The sequence below is a fragment of the Gopherus flavomarginatus genome, chromosome 16 (genome assembly GCF_025201925.1).
Source record: "Gopherus flavomarginatus isolate rGopFla2 chromosome 16, rGopFla2.mat.asm, whole genome shotgun sequence".
NCBI classification, from domain to species: Eukaryota; Metazoa; Chordata; order Testudines; family Testudinidae; genus Gopherus; species Gopherus flavomarginatus.
Window position 1 is genome coordinate 18976235 of NC_066632.1, and position 23319 is coordinate 18999553.

Consider the following 23319-nt stretch of genomic DNA (forward strand, 5'->3'; position numbering starts at 1 on the left):
TGTCCGCGCTGCACACGTGTTACATGGCTGTCCGTGGGCACAGACCATATCCATGTCCGCGCTGCACGCGTGTTACATGGGTGTCCGTGGGCACAGACCGGATCCGTGTCTGCGCTGCACGCATGTTACATGGGTGTCCGTGGGCACAGACCGGATCCGTGTCCGCGCTGCACGCGTGTTACATGGGTGTCCGTGGGCACAGACCGGATCCGTGTCCGCGCTGCCCCCGTGTTACATGGGTGTCCGTGGGCACAGACCGGATCCGTGTCCGCGCTGCACGCGTGTTACATGGGTGTCCGTAGGCACAGACCGGATCCGTGTCCGCGCTGCACGCGTGTTACATGGGTGTCCGTGGGCACAGACCGGATCCGTGTCCGCGCTGCACGCGTGTTACATGGGCGTCCGTGGGCACAGACGGTACCAGTGTCTGCGCTGCACGCGTGTTACATGGGTGTCCGTGGGCACAGACCGGATCCGTGTCCGCGCTGCACGCGTGTTACATGGGTGTCCGTGGGCACAGACCGGATCCGTGTCCGCGCTGCACGCGTGTTACATGGGTGTCCGTGGGCACAGACCGGATCCGTGTCCGCGCTGCCCCCGTGTTACATGGGTGTCCGTGGGCACAGACGGTACCAGTGTCCGCGCTGCCCCCGTGTTACATGGGTGTCCGTGGGCACAGACCGGATCCGTGTCCGCGCTGCACGCGTGTTACATGGGTGTCCGTGGGCACAGACCGGATCCGTGTCCGCGCTGCCCCCGTGTTACATGGGTGTCCGTGGGCACAGACCGGATCCGTGTCCGCGCTGCACGCGTGTTACATGGGTGTCCGTAGGCACAGACCGGATCCGTGTCCGCGCTGCACGCGTGTTACATGGGTGTCCGTGGGCACAGACCGGATCCGTGTCCGCGCTGCACGCGTGTTACATGGGCGTCCGTGGGCACAGACGGTACCAGTGTCTGCGCTGCACGCGTGTTACATGGGTGTCCGTGGGCACAGACCGGATCCGTGTCCGCGCTGCACGCGTGTTACATGGGTGTCCGTGGGCACAGACCGGATCCGTGTCCGCGCTGCCCCCGTGTTACATGGGTGTCCGTGGGCACAGACCGGATCCGTGTCCGCGCTGCACGCGTGTTACATGGGTGTCCGTAGGCACAGACCGGATCCGTGTCCGCGCTGCACGCGTGTTACATGGGTGTCCGTGGGCACAGACCGGATCCGTGTCCGCGCTGCACGCGTGTTACATGGGCGTCCGTGGGCACAGACGGTACCAGTGTCTGCGCTGCACGCGTGTTACATGGGTGTCCGTGGGCACAGACCGGATCCGTGTCCGCGCTGCACGCGTGTTACATGGGTGTCCGTGGGCACAGACCGGATCCGTGTCCGCGCCCCCGACCCCGGCTCGCTCCCCCGGCCGCCAGGGGCGCTGCGGCCGCTCCGGGCGGGGCGGGGCGGGGCGGGGCCGCTCGCTGGGTGAGGCGGGGCGGCCTGGCGCGGCCCGCACAGGCCGGGCTCTCTCATGGCGGTGAGCCGGGCGCTCGGGCTCCGTCTGGCCTACGCGGCGGCAGGCGCCCTCATGGGCCTCTCGGCCTTCCTCACCTGGAGCCTGGCGCCGGCCTTCCGCCAGCCCGCCACGGCTGCCGCGGGGGGGCTCTCCGGTACGGGGGGGGGTCCGCTGCGGGTGGCCGGGCGCGTGGGGGGGAGCTCCGGTACGAGAGGATCCGCTGCGGGAGGGGGGGGGTCTCCGGTACGGGGCGGGGGTGTTCCGCTGCGGGGGGGGGGTCTCCGGTACGAGAGGGATCCGCTGTGGGGGGGCCGGGCGCGTGGAGGGGGTTCCGCTGTGGGGGGGCCGGGCTCGTGGGGGAGGGGTTCCGCTGCGGGGGGCCGGGCGCGTGGGGGGGGGGGTTCCGCTGCGGGGGGCCGGGCGTGCGGGGAGTTTTCCGTTCGGGACCTGTGGTGGTTGACGTGCGGTGGCCGGGTCTCTCTGTGCGGGGCATGCATGGGGCGAGGGGGTGGGCCTGGGCCCGGGGGGGGGGTGGCTGTCTGATAGGGGAGACTAGGGGGTCTCCTCGGTGCACGGGGCGGGGGTAGGATGAGGTTCTCTGGTACAGGGCAGGCCCGGTTAGGGGGAGGGATGGCTCAGTGGTTTGAGCATTGGCTTGCTAAACCCAGGGTTGCGAGTTCAATCCTTGAGGGGGAAATTTAGGGAACTGGGGTTAAAATCTGGGGATTGGTCCTGCTTTGAGCAGGGGGTTGGACTAGGTGACCTCCTGAGGTCCCTTCCAACCCTGATATTCTATGAGACTGAACGTGGGCACAGGGCTCTGGGTGCTGGCATGGAGTGTGGGCTCCCTGATACGGGGCTAGCATGTGGGGCACGAGGGGGCGCTCTGGTATATGGGGGCTGGGCACAGGTAATGAGGGGCTGTCCAGTATGGGAGGTTATGGTGGGTCCTTCCAGTATGGGTGGCTGGCACAGACATGGGTGTGCATCTCTGATATCTGGGAGGGGCAGGTGTAGGCATGAAGAACATTTTCCAATACCTAGGAAGCAGAGGCCTCCTTGGTATTAGTGGGGTCCTCATGCAGCTGGGGCTCCAGGCATACCGTGGTGTTTCCAATTGGGGGTTCGGGTGCGAGAGGTTCCAATACTGGGGACACAGTACAGGCAGATGCTAGGGCTTTGTTCTCTGGGATGGGACTTGCGGAGTTTATGGGGGGTCTGGCCTGTAGCTACTGCTCAGGCCAACATATCTGTTGGGTTGTGTGTGTGGGACGCAGCACCCCATGGTCAGGGGCCCTTGCATGTTGCACTGCTGGGACCCTGTGCTGAAAAATCTGTTAGCCCAACTGTGCTGGGGGGTTATACTGTAAGTACCCCCCACCTGGCTGGGGACTGGACTAGGTGCACCTCACTGCCTGGCAGGGGATTGGATGGATTCAGGCAGGTCCTCAAAGTGCTTTCATGAGCTAGTAACTCTTTCTCAGTGACCTGGAGCAGTTTCTGATCTTGTGTTTTGGGCTGGCTGCTCTTTGTTGTGGCTTATTTTATTCATCATCTGCGAGGCTTCCTCATGAAGTTTGGCATTTACTTAGTTTGCAGCAGATGAGGCTAAGTATAGCCCACTGCCACTCCCCTCTCTAACCAGGGCTCAGCTTCCAGTATTTTCAAGACTGTTCCTGTCAAGATGGAGGGTTGTATGCTGGGATTTATGCTCCACCAAGTTTGCTATAAACATGGCTGTCCTCTGCTCCACTTCATTCAGCCCTCATACTGCTGGGAAGATATTAACGCTGCCCCTTTGGAGGAGATTTGGAGTCCCTGCAGGTGTATACAGGCTATCAGAATAGCCCACTCTGATACTTGTGGTACTAGATTTATAGAAAGCTTTTTGGTTTTGCTCACTTAGGTAATATATTTACAGCTGCCACTCTCAAGATTGTTAGGGTTTCATAATTACAAGGCAGTTTTAGTAAGCTGCTCATGTTATGGTAGATGGGAGTGGGATCTTAATTCTGCTTCTGTGTGTGTTGATTTGTCTGTGGGAGGATTCATAGATTTGAAGGCCAGAAGGGACCATTATTTTCTAGTCTGATGTCAAAGTTAGAATCAGGACTCACAATTTGTCAGACCACTCTGTTTTATTAGCACAGCGCTCTGCCAATAACATTCAGAATATGTGAGCGGCCATGCAAGGCCAAAACAGTCTTATTTATACAGATAAAAGAGTGGGAATCAGACAAAGGAACAAAGAAAGCAAAACTGTAAAATTCACCTGGGGCACAGCATGCATATCCTACTTCCTTACTAACTCTTTATGGATCTGAGGCTAATACTTCACCAATTGCCCTTAAATGGTGCAATTGTTCTATGTGAATGTCTGTATTCCTGACACCTGGATTGCAGCATTCCAACAGTTTTTCTTAAAGGTACAGACAGCATTTCTTTAATCCTTTCTATTTTCACAATATAATTCATTCTACTTTCATAATCCCTCCTTTTGGTCAAGCGCACGCCATGACCAACAATTACTGGGTTCCACAAATTAACTGTTTCTTATCTTTTTGTTCATCAGTGATATTCAAAATCATTATATTAGCACTCTGTTTTGGGGCAGCCATCTGGGTGACACAATTCTGGATACAACAGATTAACTGAAAGCATACAAAAATCACTAAGATTTCAAACAGGATAGTTAGGGCTCCCTGAAACAACCAGTTTCCTATGCCAGAGAAATTGAACAGGTTACTTAGCCACTTCCATAAAGAATTCAGCTCTTCATGAGGAAGATATGCGATTTGTTCTAAGTGGCTGTAGCGATCTATTACCTTATTGGTATTGTATAAACATACAACATTGTTTTCCAGTGAGAGCACAGGTCCCTCCTTTGGCCGTGAGCACTATGTCCAATGCCTGACGGTTCTGGAGGGCCACCTGTCCGATCGCCTCTGTTTCCTTGGCCAGGGCTCTTAAACTTTCTCTGGTTTTATTTGCCATTATTTAACTACTTAGGAGCCTTTTTGCCTGGTGTATTGCTCCCCCAAGTGGGGTAAAGGAACTGCCAATAGCCTCTTCCTAGGTGTCATTACTGTTCCATATTGTGTTAAACAGACAAGGTCCTCCAGTGAGGTCTGGGGAATTGAGTGGGATAGCCAGGACAGGAACACCAGTTTGAGAGTGGGCTGGGATGTGGCTGCAGACCCAGCATTTAGAAATAATAAGGATCTGAGCTATCCACACTTGCTGCTGGATAAAAGAATTGTCATTGTGTGCACCCCAGACCTTAAGATACCAGCAGCCGAGGAACAGGCGCTACCAGAGCTGCATGTTGGAGGCAAGGCCCTTCTGGTTCTGACAACCTCAACTGAGGGAACTGCACTCACAGTTTTATGTCCACCAGGCAGCAGGCGCTTGGCTCACTACTGCTTCTTCTTGGGCCTTGCTTTATGTAGTCATCTGCTTCTGGCAACCCTTACGAGAGCGTAGATTGTAAGGTATTGCAGGCTGTTCCTCTACGTCTTCTTCTGGAGTTAAAAAAATTGACTCTGCGTGGTCCTGAGGTGGTGATTGGTTCACTGGGGTCTGTGCATTCTTACACTGCGAAGCATGTATCCACTCTGAGATGCCAGACAGTTTAATAGCCGTCCCTTGACTCTGGCTGTAACAATGGCCTTCACACCTTATCTTTTCCTGATGCATACATTCCTCATTCACACAAATAGATTTGAGAATACAAACAGTAGTATTTTATATAGAACAAAAAAAGCATTGCAAATTAAACCTTGCTAAGTTTTACAATTGATAACTAAGACAATTTACATTGAGACCCAGGCCTTCAATGTTTCTCTAATTTACTTAACACAGACACAATAGAGAATCCTGTCTCTTACTACCTAAATCTTAAAACAAAGAGTTAGAGAGGGCCCAATTTGTAATGCATATGGGAAAACAGAATCCTATAGTCCCAGGGGGTCATTTCTTTCTGCTATTTAAAAATAGTGACTAGCAGGATGAAATCAAATTATACTTTAATTCTTATGGGATATTATAAAATCCTGCTCCTACATATCCCCCTTTTGACACTAAGATTATTAATCGCCAGTGTCACTTCTTATTTAGTCCACGTAATAGAAAATACTGGGAGGTGATTTGGGCCTGTGGCTTTAGCTTTACATACATTTGTTTTATCCACCAGCACATTTTAAACATTTCAATTAAACACATACAATGTAAAACCAAAAACAATTAGGGTAGTAATATTAGTATGCCAGTAGTTGTGGGAGACCATCCAGAAAATGTTATACCAATGGTAAGCTGTTATGCTTTTATGCAGTGGCAATTTTTAACATGTCCCCATTTGCGTGTATAATATGAACAGTTTAGTTTTCCACATTTTTGTTTTTATTTTTTTTAGGAGCCATGTTACCTTTTTACCTTTTAACAGATGATTGGTAACTGTTTGCCATTTAATGCCAAGGTTGATAGAGAACTCAACTAAATCAGTGCTTACAGTAAGCGGAGACTCTTTTGTTGTTGTTGTTGTGGCAAATAGTAAATGTGATTATTGGTAAACACAGTACTTACATTACATTTACATTTGTCTTCTGGTGGGTTGCTAGCACTTTTTAAACACTTTTCCCCAAGATTTAACACATACACATAGTCCATTATACAGTACTTTGGATTATCTGAAAGACAAAAAGAACAGTTTTCTACCCCTTTTGGGGTGGCATTGATTATTGCTTAAAGATTTCATTCTTTTACAAATACCCTTCCTGACTACAGGCAAAACAGAGGAATTACCCCCATATTTTCCTGTGTGTGTTTTAATGGCTTCTACATTTTAAGGGTTATGCAAAAATTATTTCACTGTTTAGTTATTAAATTCATGAGGTGGTGTACCTCAAGTTTTGCCTCTTATATAGCAGAGCAAGTTTGTAATGTTTTCCCTGCTGTGTTAAGCTTTAAGTTTATTCACAGGTAATAGCTGAGAAGCATCATTACCATATTACTTTAAAGGATTTTTCCAAAAATCATACACACTACAAGTTGTTACAGGGGTACTCACTAACATTAAAGTTATTTTAATGTTTAATATTAACAGTAACATTAGCATCAAATTAATTAAAGGTATCTTGTTATACCATGCCTTTTATGTAGGCAGTTTGTTTGCTGACCAGGTATGTTCTTTATTTGCAGCTTCATTTGTGCTGGCAGTTTTCACCTTTCTTTATCAGTTAGGTAATTTGCATCAACACAGGCTAGGCTTTTGGATTCAAAGCCATCAGCAGAGCTCAGAGACTCTGTTTTAACACACAGGGATCTGAAAAAGAAAACACAGCCTATTGCGGCTCTTTTTGGAGCCCTAATAGGATTTTAATTCAGCAGCATGTTTCATTTGCATTTTTTTTTTTTACATCCCTTTCTACAATATACGCTGCACATGTCCTACAGAAAATGCACATTCTTTCTATACTATAACTTTTCAAAAACATTAGCCATATTAATTTTTACATAAGGTATAACTTTGTTTTGTTTTTGCATAGCTGTATATATATATAAGGATTATTTACAGGCACTCTTCTGGAAAAGGGCCCATTTTCCCTTCAGAATGTCTGCAAAGAAACCAAGAATTCTCTCTCTTTAACATGGTCCTTTTTAACATTTTCCACAAAGTTTAACTGCTTAATTCTCTCCAGCCTCTATAGTTAACTTTTCACTCTCTTTTCTTAAATCACTTGTTTATGTTCCAAAATGACACCTTTATCTCCTTAGATTTCACCCTTTTAAGTATTGTTCCAGGGGTTCATGCCTGCACTTACTACTTTTTTTTACTCCTGACACTATTCCCTTAGGGCTTTCAACCTGTTTCTTTTCTGTTGCTTGCCTGCTTGTCTGGGCCCGATCCTGCTTTTTTCAGTGAACCGTTTGTGAATGATATTGTGGTCATTTCACAATTTTGAAAGAAATGTTCAAGGAAAGGGACCAGGAAGGGTGGGGGCTAGTTGAGGAGCTCCCCCCACCCCAAGCCTTGCTGAATTGGTAGTGGGACACTATAAAGAATCAGTTTCTGAGGCAGACAACAAAGGGGAACAGAACAAGGGACTTTTTGTCCTTTTTACAATGAGATGGGAGTATGAAGGGGTTTGGATCGATCCGGGGTTTGGAGAACGGGGTAAAGGGGAGCGCTCGGTCTAGTGGTGGGAGAGGAGGCTTTTAATAAAGCTTTTAACTTATTATTTGAATAAGTGAGAGAGGCCAGTTTTGATTTTGTCCACCTATGATTTGCCTCTTCCCACCACTGCATGAAACAATTAACCTCTCCTTTAGCCAATTTAGTTTTAGGTTGGCCGAGTTTGTCCTTTAAGACGTCCACTCAGTCTTTGTTCCAAGATTTTAACAGTGGCCACTGAGTTTTGGGATCCCCCTGAGTTAGCCTAGACCATTTTCCCAGAAATTTACAGGAGTCGTGACCCTTTTTACAGGAGTCTGGACCCATCCTAAATACATAAAATGAGCCGGCGTTCATTTAGGGAACTGTCCCGACTTAGACGTCTGGTTACCAGTACAGGAGGACTTTCACACACCAATCACACAAGAAGGAAATTCAGGTTCGTCAGAGCGATGCCTGCTGCAACACATAAAAGGAGCCCACAGGCTACTGCCTCAATTGTCCTTGCTTTCACACTAAGGGTTTTACCCAAGGTGTGGTGCGGCTGCAATTGTGCAGATTTCACTCACTCAGACCGCGGGGACAGGAACCCCTTGGTCGGCCGATCCCCAGACAGAGACGGCACCCAGACTCAAACACTCCACAAGAGGACAGATAGACACAGAGACAGGACAGTCCTCAGTCCGGACAAAACACAGAAATAATTACCTGACCAGATTCCTGATGTCAGATCCCGGGATCCCTACCAGAACAGAGTGGGAACCAACAGGTTCGATGGCGTAGACCTCACTGTGGCTGTGCGCCTTTCCGCTCTAGTGGGGGACCGCTTGGGCCAAATGCCCAGGTGCTGGCTGCCACGGTCATCCCACAAAAACAGTCAGGAATCACACAGCCCCAGTGAAGACGTTTGCCATCTCGGTGGGACCTCCAAATTGTCAAAGTTAGAATCAGGACTCACAATTTGTCAGACCACTCTGTTTTATTAGCACAGCGCTCTGCCAATAACATTCAGAATATGTGAGCGGCCATGCAAGGCCAAAACAGTCTTATTTATACAGATAAAAGAGCGGGAATCAGACAAAGGAACAAAGAAAGCAAAACTGTAAAATTCACCTGGGGCACAGCATGCATATCCTACTTCCTTACTAACTCTTTATGGATCTGAGGCTAATACTTCACCAATTGCCCTTAAATGGTGCAATTGTTCTATGTGAATGTCTGTATTCCTGACACCTGGATTGCAGCATTCCAACAGTTTTTCTTAAAGGTACAGACAGCATTTCTTTAATCCTTTCTATTTTCACAATATAATTCATTCTACTTTCACACTGACCTCTAGCATAACACAGGCTGTGTAACTTCACTAGTAATTCCTCCTTCAATCCCATAACTTTTGGGTGACCTAGAGTAAATTTTATAAAAATGCCTGGTTGTGATTTAAAGACTTCAGGTGATAGTGAATCTACCAGGCCTCAAGGTATGCTGTTGCAGTGGTTAATTCCCCTCACTGCTAAAAAGGTATGCTTTTATTTCTAGTGTGAATTTTTCTAGCTTCAGTTCCTATTCTGGACCTCATTATAGTGGGGTTTTTTTTTATTTTTTGCTAGACTGGAGAGTCTAATCAATCAGATCAGAAATGTCTTCCTGTGTACCTATTTTTAGCCATTGGTCAAATCACCTCAAGATCAGCAAGTGGCACCATGTAAGAGGGAGACAGTAGGAATAAATGGAATTCTTAAACAGCAAACAGTCTACTTTATATGTAGTCAGGGTAACAGAGATACTTCTAAGGATTTTGTGGGAATGATAGAGGCCCTCTAGGTGTCTGAACCTTAATGTTGCCATTGTTGACTCTTTAAAAGCATGTCAGAGCATTATCTGTAGCTGGTAGTAATCAAAGGCAGTAGGTCAGTGATTTCTGCAAGACTTCTGAGAGAGTGGGGAAGCCCTTATGGCAGGGGTTCTCAAACTGGGGGTCGGGATCCCTCGGGGGTCATGAGGTCTTTAAATGGGGAGTCACGAGCTGTCAACCTCCACCCCAAACCCTGCTTGCCTCCAGCATTTATAATGCTGTTAAATATATTAAAAAGTGTGTTTAATTTATTAGGGGGTCACACTCAGAGGCTTGCTGTGTGAAAGGGGCCACCAGTAAAAAATTTGAGACCCACTGCCTTATGGTTTCAGTGTGCTAGTCAAGAATGGGAGAGGTATGGAAACTTCAACACAGTCTACATTAAGGACTGTTAAAATTCACCAGTTATATATCACAGGTTGCCAGCTGAGCCCAAGTGAGCTGCACTTTTTGTTAAGTGAACAGCCAGGAAAGGTTATTGGGATCATGAGTGTCTCAACTGAGGCTGAGAAATGGATGTGGGGAGGGAGGGAGGAATAAGTTAGGCCTGTGAGGTAGAGTAGGGTAATGGAGAGGCTACGTGGTGGTCTCATTGTATAGGTGATCAGAACTTTCAAAAACTGAAGAACTGCAGCAGATATATAGGGAGTCCCTCCCTGTATTTTTGCACATGGACCTTTAAAACTTTACCTGGTAGGATTCTGAATTTTCTTTAGTGGTGTCCCTTGAAATCAGGATTTTTAAAGGACTGTAAGTGAGACTTATAATGCACTGTTAATGTCTGATCCAAGTTGGAATTTGCCATTTAAAGTGGTGGTTTCAGGTTTACGTTAACTTCTTACCAAATGTGAAAACTCAGTAAATGAGTAATTTAAGTAAAAAAATAACTTAATTCTTCCCACTTCCTGAACCTCACTGCCAACAGGTTCTGTTTTTTCTCTTCTCTGCACATCAGTCCCTAGAATGTTGTTGCAGCAGCTCCTAGCTATCTCCTACCCGTGCTGCTGTTTTCTCTGTGAAAGACTGAGGATGAATTGCATATCTAGTTTATGTCTGTGGGGTTTTTTTGTTTTTTTTTGGTAAATGAGGATTGAAGGCATTTTTTACCACTCAGACTCCAGACACGCTTTTTATGAACATAGTCTCAATTCAGTATCTGACTAGGCTAGCCCAGGTATAGGCAAGCTATGGCACACGTGCCAAAGGCAGCACACGAGCTGATTTTCAGTGGCAGTCACATTTCCTGGGTCCTGGCCACTGGTCCAGGGGGCTCTGCATTTTAATTTAATTTTAAATGAAGCTTCTTAAACATTTTAAAAACTTTATTTACACTATATACAACAATAGTTTAGTTATATATTATAGACTAGGGGAAGGCAACCTATGGCACGGGTGCCGAAGGCGGCACGTGAACTGATTTTAGTGGCACTCACACTTCCTGGGTCCTGGCCACCGGTCTGGGGGGCTCTGCATTTTAATTTAATTTTAAATGAAGCTTCTTAAACGTTTTTAAAGCCTTATTTACTTTACAAACAACAGTAGTTTAGTTATATATTATAGACTTATAGAAAGAGACCTTCTAAAAATGTTAACATGTATTACCGGCACACGAAACCTTAAATTAGAGTTAAATGAAGATTCGGCACACCACTTCTGAAAGGTTGCTAATCCCTGGGTTAGCCCAAAATATGGCATTTGGGGATGAGGTAGGGGGATGTAATAAAAGGCTGGGATTTTAAACTTTTTATGGCTGCTGTAGTAAACCCAATATTCTGGCTAGTCCTTTCACTGAAAATCTATTCTGTTAGTTCTAGGTTGCGTGTAAGGTACCGGTGAGTCCAGAATGGCTGCTGTCTGCCTGCACAATCACTGTGTTTTATGAACAACTTAAATCTTAAGTTCTCATTTTGTAATGTTATCTATCACATTCACAAAACAAAACTGAATAATTGAAACATGGAATTTAAACTACAAAAAGTCTAGTCTTTCACATTTTCACTGTTTAAAAACAGTGTCCAGAACAATGTGTTCCAGAGTATAGTTCTGCAGGATGAACAGTGTTCAACAAACCTGTCCTGATTTGAGAGCTCTCTGTTCGTGGCTGTTGGTTTGACAGCTATCAGCATTCAGGGACTATAAAACCCTTAATTGTGGACCATGGATTACTGTCTCAAAATGACAAGGAAGAATTGAAAGCATCCCTGAGTTTGTTAAAAGTTTTGGATTGGCAGCTTATGTTTTATCAGCTTTTCACTGGAAGCTTTCACAGTTTTAGTCACGACAGGAACTGAAGGGATCCCCATTTCCTGAGACTTCTTTGGTAATATCATCTGCTTTGAGAATTCCCATTGGGCTGTGTAATGCAGGGTGTAGCAAGTATATAAGGGAGGGCATAATTTGAAGATAATGCAGTTCCACAGATGTCTGTACACTTTGAAAATTTTAGGCCCAAATTCAGTGTGACAGATGATTTTGAGTGTTTTAGTTTTTGGAAAAGCAGCAAAGAATCCTGTGGCACCTTATAGACTAACAGACATTTTGGAGCATGAGCTTTCGTGGGTGAATACCCACTTCTTCAGATGCATGTGGTGGAAATATACAGGGGCAGGTATATATATGCTAGCAAGCAAGCTAGAGATAACGAGGTCAGTTCAATCAGGGAGGATGAGGCCCTGTTCTAGTAGTTGAGGTGTGAAAACCAAGAGAGGAGAAACTGGTTCTGTAGTTGGCAAGCCATTCACAGTCTTTGTTCAATCCTGAGCTGATGGTGTCAAATTTGCAGATGACCTGAAGCTCAGCAGTTTCTCTTTGAAGTCTGGTCCTGAAGTTTTTTTGCTGCAGGATGGCCACCTTAAGGTCTGCTATAGTGTGGCCAGGGAGGTTGAAGTGCTCTCCTACAGGTTTTTGTATATTGCCATTCCTAATGTCTGATTTGTATCCATTTATCCTTTTCCATAGACTGTCCAGTTTGGCCGATGTACATAGCAGAGGGGCATTGCTGGCATATGATGGCGTATATTACATTGGTGGATGTGCAGGTGAATGAACCAGTGATGGTGTGGCTGATCTGGTTAGGTCCTGTGATGGTGTCGCTGGTGTAGATATGTGGGCAGAGTTGGCATCGAGGTTTGTTGCATGGATTAGTTCCTGAGCTAGAGTTATTATGATGCGGTGTGCAGTTACTGGTGAGAATATGTTTCAGGTTGGCAGGTTGTCTGTGGGCAAGGACTGGCCTGCCACCCAAGGCCTGTGAAAGTGTGGGATCATTGTCCAGGATGGGTTGTAGATCCTTGATGATGCGTTGGAGGGGTTTTAGCTGGGGGCTGTATGTGATGGCCGGTGGAGTCCTGTTGGTTTCTTTCTTGGGTTTGTCTTGCAGTAGGAGGCTTCTGGGTACACGTCTGGCTCTGCTGATCTGTTTCCTTATTTCCTCATGCGGGTATTGTAGTTTTGAGAATGCTTGGTGGAGATTTTGTAGGTGTTGGTCTCTGTCTGAGGGGTTAGAGCAGATGCAGTTGTACCTCAGTGCTTGGCTGTAGACAATGGATCGTGCGATGTGTCCGGGATGGAAGCTGGAGGCATGAAGGTAGGCATAGCGGTCGGTAGGTTTTCGATATAGGGTGGTATTAACGTGACCATCACTTATTTGCACCGTGGTGTCAAGAAAGTGGACCTCCCGTGTAGATTGGTCCAGGCTGAGGTTGATGGTGGGGTGGAAGCTGTTGAAATCATGGTGGAATTTTTCCAGTCTGCTTCCCATGGGTCCAGATGATGAAGATGTCATCAATGTAGCATAGGTAGAGAAGGGGCGTGAGTGGACGAGAGCTGAGGAAGCGTTGTTCCAGGTCGGCCATAAAGATATTGGCATATTGTGGGGCCATGCGGGTGCCCATAGCAGTGCCACTGATCTGGAGATATATATTGTCATCAAAATATATAGTTTTTGGAGTGCTTTGCATGTAATTCTGTAAAGAGATCTCATTTTCAGAAAGTGTTAAACAGCTGCCTTGTGCAAATCAGACCCCTTTAAACTACTTAGTAATATTGGCTGTAATTAATAACTCTGTTGATATGTGACAAGAGAATTCATATCATTCTTGTCAGCTCTAGGAGTAAAAGCTATCAGCAGACACTTTATTTAGCTATGTCGGAATATTTATTAGTCTCTCTATACAGTTATTTTCAGAGTAGAACTGCATTTTTAAAAGTATATGGATCTCTCATGTATTCTGCTTGAACTCTGGAAAGTCAGCACTCCAGTGTGTTTCTGATGCCCTGTCCAGTGCAGCAGCAAGACGTGGAGCTTCTGAGACACACAGGATACAGATATTCCTATATGCCAATAGTCCATTCCTTCCCAACTGACTTTTCCTCTGTGTGCCCTGCTCATACTGCACACCGAGAGCTTTTGTTCTTTGCTGATTGGAGAATCAGACAGAGGTGCCACCTACCTGCCCTATTCTCCTGGTTCTATAGAACTGTTTGGCATACAATAAATACAAAAGAGGTTACAGAAAAACCTATTTTCTACTGCCTGCATACATAATCCTCCCACTTTGCAATGGGGTTTCCAGAGCCTGCTTCTTGACTGGGTATTAGTGTGAAAGGCAAAAACAATATCAAAGCCATTCCAAACTGTGGGTCTGAGGTTGTCTAGATTGGGATTTGCGGTTCTATTTTAACTGTGCTTTGCATCACAGTGCAGACTGCATTCCAGGAGTATTGTGAATCTTCAGTTAGTGAAGTTGTTCACTACTCCACTCCTAAGAGGATCCCACTATATTTAGGCAGTAGTGGCCCCTTAAGTCTCAAATAAACAGTGCTATAGTTTAATTTTTGTCTCTGGGATACTTCATTAAATAGATTAGTCTGTTTTTAGCTTAACTCATTAATTAGTAATTGTTTCCATTGAGAAGAGATGGAAGGAGAGGAATTGGGCAAGCTTTTCTGAAATTTCTGAAGTTAGGGAACTTTTCAATTAGCTGGTGAGGAAAGTAGGTGCCTTTTTGTGATTTTTCCGTATTTTTAACAGGATATTAAATACCAAATGACTGCAGGCTAACTAATGTTTGTGACACAGCCCACAAAGGCTGGGAGGCATAGTGTTTGTGCTGGTGCAACCCATGCCGCTGTGAAAATGCAGAACAGCCCATGCTTCAGATCAGAATATGCTGGCTCTTGGCACAAATTTTCTTTTAACTTAAATGTACCTGTTGCATTCACAAGCTTCAAAAACTCATCCAGGCACCTGAATGAGAGTTGTAGGTCTGGTATTGTGTATGTGGGAGAAGTTTGAGTATCTTTGGCAGCCTGGCAAGCAGTTCCTCATTAACATGCTTCTGATTAAGCCAAGAGTTTGCCTACCTGTTTGTTTTATCATTTTGTATTTGTTTGTACATATTTATCTAGCTTTAACATCTTTCCACCTTACCCTCACCTCTTGCATTCTTGTCTTCTTCCATCTCTTGAATGTCCAGATCTGAGAGAGTGCCAGTATCAGTGAAATTAATTGCTTAACTGACTCTAATTTCCTCCTTTCTTGTTTGTTTGTGACATCAACTCATTTTCAGGAACTGTTTAACCTAATGCTTTTTCCTTCTTTCCTTACTGGTTCACTTTTCTTTCTATCTCTGATTTAAGAATTTGGTAGGCAGTGTCAAGTATTTCTCTCTCTTGTGGAGCCTGTTCCTCTATGTTTGTAATCAATTTATTACAGTCTAGACACTGCCTATGTTTTTTGGTTACCTGTGATATTTTATTCCCCACTGCTCTATGCCTTCTAATCTGCCTTCCCCTGCTGGTTTTCATTAACCTGCAGTCCTTTTCAGGTGTTCCTGTTCTACACATTTTTACTTTTGGCTGCATGCTATTTGTTAAGGTTATATACCATTGCAAAGATGTGGAAACCCGGGTGCTTATAGATGGGGTCCAAAGTCCATCTTTTGGTACCTAAAGAACAGCCAGTTTTTCAAAAGTGCCGAGCAGCTACGTCTTCCACTGACTTCAGGAACTTAAATATGCACTTAGGCATCCGGACTTGAAAATTGTGATCTGTATCAGCAGTTCTCAAACTGTAGCAATCTGAGGACCCATTGTGATTTAAATTTTTTTGGGGACCCCCAAGTCATGCCACTTAGCCCCAGGCCCCACCTCCATTCCACCCCTTCCCTCAAGGCCCCACCCCACCTCTTCCCACCCCCACTCACTCCACTCCCCTCCTGTCGCTCACTTTCCTCCACCCTCCCTCACTTTCATCAGGCTGGGGCAGGGGGTTGGGGTGCCAGAGGAGGTGCAGGCTCTGAGAGGGAATTTTGGTGTGGGCTCCAGCCAGGCAGCTCTTACTTTGGGTAGCTCCCGAAAGCAATCAGCACATCGCTCTGGCAGCGGCTCCTTGGCGGGGAAGTGGGAGGGCATTTGGATAAATGGATAATTTTTCCGTATTTTTAACAGGATATTAAATATTATACATAGAATTATTGACTCTCTGGAGATTTTGCCGACTAACCTAGGGCCTTAAGTATATTGTGCAACTCCATATGGGGTTTGGGCCACTGAGGCAATTTCATCTGTCTTGATGCCTGCTCAGAATTAAACAGTAGAATAGTCCACAGTTCTCCAACTTGGTCAGGACCCCAAAGTGGGTTGTAACTCCATTAAAATGGGGTCACCAGGGCTGGCGTTAGACTTACTGGGGCCTGGGGTTGAAGCCGAAGCCCAAAGGCTTCAGCCTTGGGTGGTGGGGCTCAGGTTACAAGCCCCCGCATCTGGAGCTGAAGGTTTTGGCTTTGCCCCCCGCCCCACCCAGGCAGTGTGGCTTGGGTGGACTCAGGCTTCAGTCCTCCCTTGTAGGGTCATGTAGTAATTTTTGTTGTCAGAAGGGGGTCATGGTGCAATGAAGTTTGAATAGATTGTAGAGAAAGGTTGTGTTTATGCATTAGCTAGTCTTTAAATGTTAATAACTCTGGTTTAAATATAAAAAATACCACAAATTCACCATCTAGATTTGGGGTGATGGCAGTAGAATGTTATGCTTTAAAATGGAGAAGATAGGCATGAATGGAAAAAAATTGAAGAAAATAGGCAAAGAATGAAAAAATATACACATACACCAAAACAGGAAAATATGAATGGATATTTTTGTCTTGATGCCCCTTTCTCTCTCCTTTCGCTGATGTCTATTTAGACTACGTTTTCAGAGGCCAAGATCTGCCGTATTATGTGTGTATGAAATGCCACGCAAAAATAATAAACAATATTGTTGGTTTAGTTTGAAGTGCTATATTAGATGCATAAAGCATCTGAAATCTGAATCTCATTTCCTGCTACTAAAACTGACTCATCAGACTTAAGAGTTGAACAAAGACTTCACATGCCAAGTGCCTTTCTTCTTGCACATGTGCAGTCCAGCCTACTTTGCTCTGAACCAAAAAGTCAATCCGCTTATGCTGCAAATGCCCAAAGTGCAATGTTGTGGGCTCAGAAGTTGGCCAAATGAAAACCAGTTTTCACTTGAACTCTCAAGAGATTCTTCTCAGAGGACTGTTTCCCTAACAAATTACAGTTTTCAATCACCAGCTGTTTTGGCATAAGAACTGTTCAAACAAAGTCTTAAGAAGATTTTTTTTTTTAACTTGTTCCCACAAATGGCTGAAGCTGAACTATTTTGGCTCAGACTTTCAGAAGAAAACGTTTTATACTTTCATAGAAATCTACAGTTCTTCAGCCTGACTGGGCAAGGTCTTGGATAGTTATGACAAAACGGAGTCAGAATGGAAATGCCTAGGGTCCCTTCATATAGGTGTCACTAATGCTTGAACTTGAATAACTGCACTTATAAAACAAGAGTCTTATGGATGTTTGATGGAAAATGGCATTCGGATAACGTGTTCTGAAGAAACTACTTTGGGTTAAATATATTGATATAATTCTACCCTGAAATGTTCCAGTGGTTCACAATGGCATTATCCATATTTATTTTAATTTTGCATAGTCATCACAGTTGTCATTGTCAGCAAATTTGGTTGTTTATTTTTTAAACTCCTGTTTAACTGTTTGGTCTTCTGGAACTCACTGTGGGAAGAAGAGCTGTTAGGGTTTTTTATGCTGTCTTGTCCTTTGTCAAATTGCCCATGATACCCATTGCTGTGAGGTCACTAATTATGAAGGGTATTTGTCCCACATCTGATTTGACAGCAGAGGCAGCTTTTATATTGTCTTGGTCAACAATGTAGCTCATTTATCAAGGCTCTGAAAAATTAGTCAAAATGATGAGGAACTGGTTTTTAAAAAAAGTACAACCTGGTGTTCATTTTAATTGTTGCATTTGGAGAAAATGAAACTTGTTTTATGTATCTTGAAGTATGGGAAGCTTTGAAATTGTGTTATTGAAATCCTGAGGATAATTATCAGTATTTTTCTCCTTTAAGAATTGTCTACCAAACTTGGTGACATCTTGTTTTGAACTTATTTTTAGGAACTTGTTCATTTACATTTCATTTAAGCTTAGTACCAATGTAGATACAAGAACAAATGGGTATAAACTGGACACTAGGAAGTTTAGACTTGAAATTAGATGAAGGTTTCTAACCATTAGAGGAGTGAAGTTCTGGAACAGCTTTCCAAGGGGAGTAGTGGGGGCAAAAGACATATCTGGCTTTAAGATTAAGCTTGATAAGTTTATGGAAGGGATGGTATGATGGGAGAGCCTAATTTTGGCAATTGATCTTTGATTATCGCCAGATAAGTATGCCCAGTGGTCGGTGATGGGATGTTGGATGGGATGGGATCTGAGTTACTACAGAGAATTCTTTTCTGAGTGCTGGCTGGTGAGTCTTGCCCACATGCTCAGGGTTTAGCTGATTGCCATATTTGAGGTCGGGAGGGAATTTTCCTCCAGGGCAGATTGGCAGAGGCCCTGGAGGTTTTTCGCCTTCCCCTGCAGCGTGGGGCATGGGTCACTTGCTGGTGGATTCTCTGCAGCTTGAGGTCTTCAAACCACAATTTGAAGACTTCAATAACTCAGGCATAGGTTAGGGGTTTGTTATAGAAGTGGATGGTTAGGGTTCTGTGGTCTGCTTTGTGCAGGGGGTCGGACTAGATGATCACATTGATCCCTTCTGACCCTAGAATCTATGAATCCACACACATTCCAAGTACTCTATAGGGTTTATATTATTAAATCTGGATTTAAGATTTGTCAAAATACCCAAGTTGACTTTTTCTTTAAAGAAATTGTGCTTCTATCCACTCTGTTTCAGATCTACTATGTGCTTTACTTAGGTAATCTTTACTTTAGATGTGTCTGTTTTCCATAGCTCTAAGTAAGAAATCCCATAGATTCTGTTTTGCTGAATGGCTATTTTATCCCAGGACAGTTCCGAGAGCAATCGTCTGAGAGTGGCGGCAACCAAATATTTCCAACTGTGAAGGTTGTAAGATTATATGGGCAGTGTTTGGGCCACTGAGGCAACTTCATCTGACCACCTTCCAAAACTGCTGCTGCGGGGTTACCTCCAGAGGCCCTGATACTGCTTCTGTATGTGACTGTGGTGTGGGGCTTGGATCAAACTATGTGGATGCAGTGTTGGGTGGCAGTGGTTAGATGGAGTATTTCTTGGGAGTAGGATTATGTGAAACAGAAAATTTAAACACTGAAAGTCAACTGAATCCTCTAGAGGTCTTTAAACCTCTCTTCCCCGCTTTAAATGACATCATTTTATTTTATTCCAGTAAAAATTGTTTCTAAAAACAATTTTTTGGAGCAGAACAACTGAATCAGTCAGTTATTGCTTTAGTGTTGGAGCCAGTCCAGCAGAGCTCTCAAAGCTGTATAGTGCTCTCACATTAGATGTGTGCCATATTTCTGCTGGAGGTGTTCTCCTATAGATGATGAGTGTAGTCCTTGTTGAGGGAGCAGAATGGTCTGAGTTCATTCTAACCACAACATGACCATGTAACCCTGTTAATGGGAGTGTACCGTTAGACACACGGATAGGCTATTTGAAATTGGGTCGTTCTAATGTGTCACAATATCATCTTGTCTTATGACCATTGTAAGAACATGCATCAAAATGAAGGCAGGCTAAGGCTTCATAGGATTCATATTAACCAGGAACAGTCATGTATTCTCGTTTAGTTTCCCAAATAGTTGTTATGGCTACTATCAAATTTTTCAAGACCCTTTTACTTTTAATCTGGCAAATTGACCTGGCCCCCTCACCACTTACCCCAGGGAGGTTATGGGATAGAGATGGTTTCCTTTCATAGCTCCACTAAGACAAGTTTGTTTATGTGGCTTTATTTGGTGAAGAGTTTTGCTTCTGTAATCTTCGTTGGTAAAGTCAAAGCCTTGGGGCTTGTCTACATGTGGAGTTATTGAGGAACAGCTATTCCTGAATACCTCCATGTGTGGACATTTTTTTCCTCAGTAAAGTGGCCTTGTATCTGTTTAAGCTTAATTCAGTGGGCTAAACAGTGAGTTAAACTAAATATGGATAAGGCACTCTTACTGTGAAATGAAGGTGTCCACAAATGGAGCTGTCATGGGTTGCACAGGCTCCATGCTCTGGAACCACTCTGAATGAAATTCAGACAGAGCACACTTGTGTGTGTCCCCTCAGGGCACACTCTCACTAGGGCAAGCCTCCTTGGCTTCAGCTCCTCCTGGGGTCTGCCCTTGGAATGTTCAGCACCCCTCTTCATGCCCTGAGCTCCCCGCAATGAGTCCACTTGGGGAAGCTGTACTTGCTCACCAAAGGGGCCAAGAACCCCCCCCCCAACTTGACTGTCAGCCAGCAGTGTAAAATAGAATGGTTTGTTAATCTTCTAGAACAGTGATGAGCTGCCAAAATATTAACAGGTTCCCTCCTCCTCACCCCACGAGGGGCTCGTGGCCACCCTCCCTCCCCCACCCGGGACTCCTGCCCCATCCAACCCTGCACGTTCCTTGATGCCCCCTGGGGCCCCTACCCCATCCACCCTCCTTCCCTGTCCCCTGACTACCCCCTGCCGCCCCATCCAACCCCTCCTCTCATTCCTGATTGTCCCCCGGGAGCCCTGCCCCATCCAACAGCTTACCTGCCTGCTGCTTGTTTCAGGCTTCCTGTGAACATCTGAGGAGAAGGGGGGCGGAGCATTCAGGAGAGGAGGGGGAAGTGAGCTGGGGCCGGGGTGGAGTGCAGGAGCTTTTGTTAAATAAAGCCCTTAGGAACAACTGGTTCTAAAAGGCCTTCTAAATTTAACAGCCGGTTCCTGCAAACCAGCTCCAGCTCACCACTGATCTAGAACACAATGTAGAACAGATCTTGTTGGCACAGAAAGCAGGAAGTTACAGCGAAGTCCATTTTGGAGGGATCCAGGACCCTGCATTCTCCCCTGAGTCCCAACCCAGGAGTAGCTTTTGTCCAGCAATCTCTTGCTATCTGCTCATGGTTTCAATAAGAATGTTTGCTGAACTATCCATGGAACCCCATTGCCTTCATTACTATATAAAGTGCCTTGGATTCCTGTGGCTTGGAAGGAAATCAAGACTTCAGTTTTCCCAGTGAATACTTACAGTAAATGAGCATATGAGGGGAAATTACCTTTTGGGCAGAGACTGGTCATAATTCTCCAGGAAGCTAATGCTCTGAATTTCAAAGACACTGTATATGCTGTCCTGAACAGCTTCCCGAAAACTTAGCAATAAATGCTCCAGTTTATCACACACTTCCCTGTTGTTTTTTTTAATTGTGGAGGCTTTAATCTCAGTAATCATATTGCTTTGTGTTTAACAATGTATTGGTCTGGCTTGGAATGATGGGCTATAGCTGTAATAAGCAGCAGAAGTTATCTGCTGGCCTGTGGGGACAATGCTTCAGAATGTGCTGTTCATGAACCATGCAGCCCTTCTAGGTGTGTGTTAATTTTGCAGAGCAGCGAAGAAGGAATGCCTTGTTAGTGTGTGTGAAGTGCACGGGCTTGGGTTGAAAGTCATTTTTATTTAATATTGCTGCTTCACTCTTAAAGCCCACTTACTTGGGCATTGGTCACTTGCAGTTGGGAGCAGCTGTTGACCAGCCAGTTCACCTGTGCAGTTATTATGATCTACAGATGTTAAGACCAGAAGGGACCAGTCTAATAATCTGCCTAATGTGCGTAGCCCTGGCCAGAGAGCCTATGGGGTATGCCTTCCATCACCCCATCTCAAACAAGGCATCTCGTGTGGCCCAGCAGGTGCACCAAAGATCAGAAATTGCCAAGTGGAGAGGGCGAGAGTCCTTTTGCGTTATGATAGAGCTTGTGTTTCAGGTACAGTAACTCCTCACTTAATGTTGTAGTTATGTTCCTGAAAAATGCGACTTTAAGCAAAACAATGTTAAGCAAATCGAATTTCCCCATAAGAATTAATGTAAATGAGGGGGTTAGGTTCCAGGGAAATATTTTTCACCAGACAAAAGACTATATTATACACACACACACACACACACACACACACCCCCTCTCTCTCTCTCTCTCTCTAAGTTTTAAACAATTTAATACTGGTACACAGTGATGATGATGCTTGGTTGAGGTGGAGGAGTCAGAGGGTGGGATATTTCCCTTACTGCTAAATGATTAACTAGCAACTGGCGGATGCCTCAAGGGTTAACTCTCTCTTTGCACAAGGCAGCAGGAATGGGGGGAGATGTGCACATTTCCCTTAAGTACACTGCCTTGTTGATAAGATCAGCTTTCTGAGACAGCTGCTGCAAGCTCCCTCCATCCTGAGTCCTGGTCTGTCCCCCCTGCTCTGTGGAAGGTGGGATAAACAGGGTGCAGGAGCAGGGGGGAGAGAGACACCCTGACAGTCCCCTTCTTCCTTCCCTGCCCCCTCCACCCCCCCCCCCCCCGCACAGCAAGCAGGAGTCTTGGGGAGCAGCTCCGAGGCAGAGGACAGGAGCAGCACATGGCAGTGTAGGGAGGGACACAGCTGACCTGCACACGGGACTTAGGGGGCTGCCGGTCCACCCTGGTTCCAAGCCTCCACCAGCTTGCTGCGCTTCCTGCAAGCACTAGACAAAGCAGGTGTCTGCCAAATGAGGTTAGAGGGGAGCATTACACAACTTTAAACGAGCATGTTCCCTAATTGATCAGCAATGTAACAATGAAACAACTTAAGCCGTTAACCAGGACGACTTTAAGTGAGGTGTTACTGTACTGTCAGTAACAGTGGTCACTTAGTTTGGTAGTTTTCAAAACAAAACAGCTCTCTGAAATGAAAGCTTCTTCTCTCTCATATAAGCCCTCCCTATCCTCACTTCCTGTTATGAAACAAGAAGTTCTATGACTTTTGTAAGAGAGAGGGATGTGTTCAGTCTCCAGACCCGTTCAGCCATGGACCTGTGGCCAGAACGTTAGAATGGGAGTCAATTGGCATGACATGTGGTGACACCTATTCCCTGAGAACTCAGACCAGGAGCAGCTCTCATCACTGGCTTGGCTCCTGTTCAAATCTAGGTTTGGTTCCCTAGAAATGGAATTTTATATATCCCATTACCAGCTACCAGAGCCTCCCAGTTGCCCTGTTGATCAGTCTGGATTTCATTTTGATTGGAGACTATTCTAGGGATCCTGCAATGATTAGTTAACATTGATGTGTGTTTTTCAGCTACTGTACATATTGAAAAGGAAGGAGTGCCATCGCCTTTTAATGAATTTTTCTGTTGTGCTTACCTGGCAGTGGCTTTTAGTGCTATTGCTCATACCCAGTATGTGTCAGTTATGCCAAGTCTGAATTAATCTTCTCCAGTTTTGATCACAAATACACTTCTTAAAAA

General features: G+C 45.4%; 1 protein-coding gene across 2 annotated transcripts in view; it reads left to right on the forward strand.

Moving 5' to 3' along the window:
* The first annotated feature begins 1517 nt into the window (after window positions 1–1517).
* The window catches only part of SLC48A1 (solute carrier family 48 member 1), a 31677-nt gene continuing 9875 nt past the window's right edge, over window positions 1518–23319 (forward strand). The window contains exon 1 of one of the 2 annotated variants that reach the window (XM_050926017.1): window positions 1518–1656. In XM_050926017.1, the coding sequence (XP_050781974.1) occupies window positions 1518–1656 (139 nt within the window). Of the gene's footprint in view, window positions 1657–3179; window positions 3327–23319 lie in introns of those variants that run through there. The other variant, XM_050926018.1, reaches the window with a different exon arrangement.